Consider the following 7,430-nt stretch of genomic DNA (forward strand, 5'->3'; position numbering starts at 1 on the left):
ACGATTTTTTTTACCCCAATTTATTTATTTTTATTCGTTATATTTAATATCTATTTTATTTTATTATTTTATTAAAGATTAATATAAATATCCTTATAAGATTTAAATTTATACTTATCACAGATATTCACCCCAATTTATCTATTTTATCCGTTTTATTTAATATATATTTTATTTCATTCTTTTATTCAAGATTAATATAAATATCCTTCATATAAGATGTAAATTTTTACTTATTACAGATTATTACCCCAATTTATTTTTCTTCATGCGTTATATTTAATATATATTTTATTTTATTAATATATTTAAGATTAATATAAATGATAGTTTTTCTTCCCGATGTTAATCGGCCCAGCTTTATAAGAGTCAAGTTTGACTTATTGGGCTGGTTAATTTCCTCCCTTTAATAATAATAATAATAATAATAATAATAATAATAATGATAATGATAATGATAATGATAATAATAATAATAATAAAAATTATAATAATAATAGAAATAATAATTCCCTTTCTTTTTCTTTTTTTCTGCCTACTCAGTCAAGTAATTGTATTATGAATAATGTTTTGTACTTCCAATGTAGAGGTTGTCAAACAGATAGTGGAGTCTTCCTCTGAGCGTTGTGACATTTTGTCTTCTTTCCCTTTTATTTCCTACATGGCTGAGGACTATGAAGCTTGATGTAGATGATGAATGAAGAAATATGGATTTAAAACCTTAAGATAGTGATGACTGGTGAAATCTAACCTAGGCCCTTTGCGTCAATAGGCGTAGGAGGAGATGATGTTGATAGAGTATTAGGATATTGTTAATCAAAACATTTTTCTTTTAAAAACAATAGTTTATTCAGATAAATAGTTTTGCATCATCGTCCCCTAAATGCTGTAGACGTCTTAAGCATAAGAGGGCGCTGGATTGTACTGAGGCTCTCCCTCGTAAGTGACCTCAGCCACGAAACCCGAGTCCCCGTTGACGTTGTAGGACACCTTCTGCAGGCGACCGTCGGGAAGGAGCACATAGTAGGATCCCTGAGTGTCGTAGCCATCACGGGCTTCCTGGTGGCCGAAGTCGTTGCCCGAGTAGTCGTCCTTGACGGCGTAGTTGAAGTCGTACTTGGCTGGTTCCTGTCAGTTTACGAAAATATTATTCAATGAATACCTTAAACTTTGTTACCATTTCAATTGTTTTGAAGTTATGAATAATGACATGTAATTATTTTGATTTATAACTGACCTCGTGAGATGGAGGAGGGGCGTATCCATACTGGGGCTGGGAGGGGGCCCCAAACACAGCAGCCACGAGGGCCAAAGACAAGCAAACCTGACAGGAATGGAACATGGTTAGTGTCAAAACTGATAATGGTCATGGTTTCATGAACCGTAATTACTTCATTAATGTAGACTCCTTTCAGTTAAGTTTATCACTTATATGGTTCCTGCATGATTATAAAACAGGAATTAAATGTGAAGCATCGTAGTTACTTTTCGATGATTGAATAGATATTAATGAAACTTCTTTAAAATTATATCTTATTGCTATGAAATGCTTTCACAGAAACAAGAGTTATGTCATATTCCAAAAATAAATAGTTAGCTTTGCTTTACCTTAGCGATCATGATGAGTTCTCTGAATGGGATATGATAGAACACAGCTGCAAGATGGTCTTATATACGTGAAGTCGGAGAAGGAGGAGTTAAGACTCACTTGGATTACTGGAGAAAGGTCCTCTCAGAGAACTAAGACCTTCTCTTACTCCACCCATCTGTCCTTGACACTGCTCCAGAGTGGAATCATTCTGGGACTACATATTGAGCTTAGTCTTTGGCTATTTATGCACGTATTAGGGGACAATATTGCTTACATTTATAACAGTCTCCAAGTGCTATTTTCATTTTATTTTGTGATATTAATATTTGCTTGTCTTCACGAGGCGTGTCCGGATGGCTATTACTGTTATCTTCTATCTTCAAGATGTTCTTTGGTTCGAACCTAAAGTCTACTAATTTGTCGTATTCACATAACAGCCTTTCTCCTCTCCTATCATTGTGCTTTTTATAGTTATTCTAATACTTTATACAGATTATCCTTATTAATCGGGATCTTTTCTTATATTCATACTTTCTCTTGTTCGGAGGCACCAGTTAGGTATTAACTGATAAGCGGAGTGAATGTAATTGACTTTATTTCCACAAACAGCGAGCTTTTATAACAAGTTTCCGCGAAAGGTCACAAAATTTTAAGGCGATTGATAAATTCAGGTATTAACAAGTTATCTGTGCTAGGGGAAAGCGATAATGACATATATATATATATATATATATATATATATATAGAAATACCGTTAAAGTTTACACTCTTAATTCCTTATGACGAAATTCCCAACACTTCTTGATAATGGTTTAATTCATTGCTTAAAAAGACTCCTAATAGGATTTGAGGCCAAATGGCCTGAAGAAAGATTTCCTAAATTCTCACTGTTTCTATTTATAAGTATTTGATTAGAAATATTTCGGATATATTTCACATTTCACATATTTAGCAGAACTTGATAAGTGATATTAAAGATATTCAAAGCTCAGGCAAAAAACAATATTCCTGTTCATTCTTCATATCTTTTTTTAAGTTTTATAAGTCATTACTTGAATCTAGCAATGTAAAACATCGTTTGTTTATACAGTTTTCACATCTAATGGAAAAGGATTGAACTTTATCTGTTTGTAAATAAGTGCTTGGAAGCCAGGTAGAAACAAGTGATTCAATTAAATGTTCAACGTCCTTGTAAAAGTATGATAAACTTAAAAGAAAGATTAAAAATATTTTTTCTATTTTCAAATACAGACTGAAATAGAAAAGAAAACTGAAAAATGTTTGCTGTACTCATCCAAAAATCCTTTAGGTGGGGATTACAGTAAAGATTTATGCCATTCCTAAATACTAACTCAGTTGAACATTTAGAAACTGAACGTTAATCTGTATTTAGATTCCACTTATCTTAAACAAGTTCCATTGGGAAATACATAATGATATTATGACGAAACGTAGCTAATATATGTTTATTTGCAAAATACACATTGCAAAAAATACTGTTTACCTAATAAGAATTAATCTAAGATGAACAACAGTCCATTGTGAATATTCATAGATGTTGATAAATGATTGTGTAAAGTCTTTTGAAAGATTTTTTTTCTTCTTTTTTTTTCTTTTTTGAGAAAAAGATGTTGCTCTCCATTCTTCAACAATAAACTGCTCTTCTTGACAAGTGGATGGCTCCATAGAAAGATTCTCAAGCCACTGAAGAATTCACCCTTTAACTACAGAATCAGAGTAATGACCCAGTTCATTAAAAATTCCATAGCATTAGTAGAGTCCTAAATGTACAGTACATGACATAAGTATCGAACCCTCTTAGACACATTACACCATTCAGCCCTTTATATCGCGGCCACCAAGAGTAGACACACTCGTGCATTATCTGATATCGAGTATTTTCCTTTCCAGTAAGTCTTTCTCATCATCTAACCAATCTTTTAGAGCCTCTCCTCTCTTCCTACCGCATCCTTCTCATCATCATCATTTCCTACGCCTATTGACGCAAAAAGCCTCGATTAGATTTCACCAGTCGTCTCTCTTTTGAGCTTTTAATTCAATACTTCTCCATTCATCATCTACTTCACACTTCACAGCCCTCAGCCATGTAGGCTTGGGTCTTCCAATTGTTGTAGTGCTTTGTGGAGCCCATTTGAAAGTCTGGTGAGCTAATCTTTCTTGGGGAGTGCGATGAGCATACCCAAACCATCTTCATCTTACCTCCCAATACCTCTTAATTTATACAATCTTTCCACGAAGATGTAGCTGTCTGTTCCTTTCACAATACCAAACCACATGAAAAGACCAGTTCATCTTTCACCAATGCCAACCCTTTGGACTGCTTTACTCCACATTCTCACCATGTCAGCTCTTCTTACACCGTTCACACTTCACAAACAGGTTTTTGCAATAGGTTCATCCTCTTTCCTTTCATTCACATTCAACATTCATACTTCACTTTCATAAGATATAGATGGTTTCATAATCTCTTCATTCATTTCCACTTTGGCTTCCATTGACAGCTCAAGTATCTTACAAATTTCTTGCACACATTCTGTTCCATTTCTAGCTGTTTCTATTCTTTAACTCACCTCTTCTCTCATCTTGTCCTCAACCATTTATATAAGTATAAAACACTTCAATTCTTCCATTACTCCAATTTTTTTGTTTCCAATTCTTTTCATCCCTTTCCTCTTTTTTTTTTCTATTTACTCTTGCAGATACTTTCAAACTCAATTACCAGTTTCTGGATTTTCTTTTTACGTCATTTCCCTATCCCTAAACAATTTGCTTACAGCTACTATCCTTTTTCTGGCTCTCACACCATTCTATCCGTATATATATAAATTTATATATATATATATATATATATATATATATATATACATATATATATATATATATGTGTGTGTGTGTGTGTGTGTTTGCGTGTATATATATATATATATATATATATATTTATATATCTATATATGTGTGTGTATTTATATGTATATATATATGTACCTATACATATATATGTGTGTATATAGGTATGTATAGATTTACACAAATACTGTATACACATTTATATATATATTTGAATACACACACCCATATATATATATATATATATTCATATATATATATATATATATATATATATATATATATATATATATATAGATTGATTGGCCTATCGTGGCATGGTTGGAAGCGACCTGGCCTTTCATTAGAAGGGCTAGGGTTCGATCCCAAGTATGAGATAGAAATTTATTTCTATTTGAGCACGATGTTGTGTTGATATTTATCCATATATATATATATATATATATATATATATATGAATACACACACCCATATATATGTATATATATATGTGTGTGTGTGTATATATATATATATATATATATATATATATATATATATATGTATATATATATATATATATATATATATATATATATATATATATACATGATAGATAGATAGATAGATATATCCAGATTAGTGGATAAAAAAACCAGTAAGAGTAATAGATTAAGCAATTTGAGTAATAGTCTTAAATTACTGTAAGCCTACGACTGAATTGAAGGGTAAGCAAATTAATACGACATTCATCTTATCGATAGTTTATTTGAAAAAAAAAGAATCTTTCATAAATATTTTCGGTTCATCTTTTCATAAATAGACGTCTTAAGCATAAGAGGGCGCTGGATTGTACTGAGGCTCTCCCTCGTAAGTGACCTCAGCCACGAAACCCGAGTCCCCGTTGACGTTGTAGGACACCTTCTGCAGGCGACCGTCGGGAAGGAGCACGTAGTAGGATCCCTGAGCGTCGTAGCCATCACGGGCTTCCTGGTGGCCGAAGTCGTTGCCCGAGTAGTCGTCCTTGACGGCGTAGTTGAAGTCGTACTTGGCTGGTTCCTGTCAGGAGAAAGCAATTTCAAATCAGATGTTATAACAAATGATTTTGGATTTGATTAATTTGATTCATACTTTCAAAATAATTATGAATTTAGAGTTTATTAACTTTTTTTAAGATTTCCAATTATAACTGACCTCGTGAGATGGAGGAGGGGCGTATCCATACTGGGGCTGGGAGGGGCCACCAAAGACGGTAGCCACAAGGGACAACAACAAACAAATCTGTCAGGAATAAAACAACAGTGAATTAGAAATGTTGTTCTGATGGAATTGTGAAAGTTAAAAACCCTCCACTAAAAGGGGCGTCCTTTTAATTAGTTAAATCTCATCAGCAGTTTCAGTATAATTACTCAAACTGAACTGGTACAGAAATCGAAACTGCATTTCAATGTGAATGTTATTAAGCAATAAAAGTAAGCTTGGTATAGAGAGAAAAACTATACGTAAACGGCACATGCAAGACATGATATATAATCATTTTCAAACTGAATATATGTATGGGAATTAAATCGATTAGAACCTGCATGAGGAGATAATCCTATTCAAAGGAAATCGTCTGGAACGTCTTACCTTAGCGATCATGGTGAGTCTTCGGAGTGGAGTGCGATGATAGTCTTTGAACGTGGCTATATATATAGGTCTAGTCCAAGACCAAGAGGGAGGAGCCTCTTGTGGCTGCAGGAGAAAGGTCCTCCCTCCCAAAGACGCTCTTCACTGTCACAACGCCCATCATATGTCCTTGACATTGCCTTTCCTTTGCTCGTGGTCTGACGTGAGGAACGAATGGGATCTCTGGCATGCCAATAAAGGATTCATTTCTTATTATTATTATTATTATTATTATTATTATTATTATTATTATTATTATTATTATTACTATTAACTCAGCTATATACAACTCTTGTTGGAAAAGCATGATGCTAAGGCAAAGGCAAGGCAAAGGCAAAGGCAAATTTTATTCTATCGACCCCTTCCGGAGTATGAGAATTACAAAATTACACAGATATATATATTTTACACAAAAACTACAAAAAGAAGAGACCAATAGATTACAACTATATTTATGTACACATATATTCAGTAAGTACATAATTAACGCATAAAAGGTATTCTGACAAAGGAAAGTACATACATTGAAAAATAATACCAGAATAATGAAAATCCTAGAAAGTATTAAATCTAAAATAAAGACATTATAAGGTTAACAAACCTTGCAAGTCTTTTCAGTTCTCTAGCATTACTTGTATTGAGGAGCAGACTGAATTTAAAAGTGGTAGGTCTTCTACAATAGTAGGGCTTTAGGTATCTCTCTCTTATTTCTCTAATCACAGGACAAACTAAAACATAATGGTATTCATCCCCAACTTCAATGCCGTTGCATAGTGTGCAAGAGTGCTGATTCTCTTGCCTAGAATATCTTTCAGTTGCTACAGGAAGTTTGTGGGTACCACACCTATATTTACTAAGGGCAATTCTTTCTGGAGTATCTAAATTTATAATATACTTTTCTTGGCCAAATTCTGTCTTAAAAAGTTTATAATTACTACACAATATATTTCTTTCTACTTCTGCATACCACTGTTGTCTCTCTATATCTTTGAGTTTCATTTCTAGGCTATTTATTATCCACGTGTGATTGAAATTTTCTGGATGCTCCCATATATTTGACATACCACATGAATCAAGGATAGTTTTAATTTTATGGATCCAACTAGACTTATACTCATTCGACTCGTATAGAATTCTAAGAAAACGATAAAAAACATTTGACAATTTAGACGCCTTTGATTTTACAATTCTCAACCAAAATCCAATCATCCGTTTGCAAATAGATATTTCAATTTTGAATCTGCCAAGATCCCCATATACCATGCAGTTTGCTGTTCGCTTGTTCACACAGAGCTGATTTTTCATGAACTTCTTGTGAAATGCT

At 33.1% G+C, this 7,430-nt stretch overlaps 1 protein-coding gene across 1 annotated transcript; it reads right to left on the reverse strand.

The window, feature by feature from the left end:
• Positions 1 to 897: 897 nt before the first annotated feature.
• LOC137649599 (pro-resilin-like) lies at positions 898 to 6,243 on the reverse strand. The gene is made up of 3 exons (XM_068382574.1): positions 6,147 to 6,243; positions 1,238 to 1,329; positions 898 to 1,128 (listed from the first exon to the last, which is right to left on the reverse strand). Exons 1-3 carry the CDS (start codon positions 6,241 to 6,243, stop codon positions 898 to 900), a joined length of 420 nt encoding a protein of 139 aa, XP_068238675.1.
• Between the last annotated feature and the right edge of the window lie 1,187 nt (positions 6,244 to 7,430).

Source organism: Palaemon carinicauda, chromosome 11, assembly GCF_036898095.1.
Source record: "Palaemon carinicauda isolate YSFRI2023 chromosome 11, ASM3689809v2, whole genome shotgun sequence".
Lineage (NCBI taxonomy): Eukaryota > Metazoa > Arthropoda > Malacostraca > Decapoda > Palaemonidae > Palaemon > Palaemon carinicauda.

Coding starts and splice junctions, on each gene's coding strand:
- LOC137649599 (XM_068382574.1), bottom strand. CDS start 6,243: ATGTCAAGGACATATGATGGGCGTTGTGACAGTGAAGAGCGTCTTTGG. Junction 1,330..6,146: donor GAGGCTCCTCCCTCTTGGTC/TTGGACTAGACC, acceptor TGTTCCATTCCT/GTCAGGTTTGCTTGTCTTTG. Junction 1,129..1,237: donor CCCCTCCTCCATCTCACGAG/GTCAGTTATAAA, acceptor GTAAACTGACAG/GAACCAGCCAAGTACGACTT.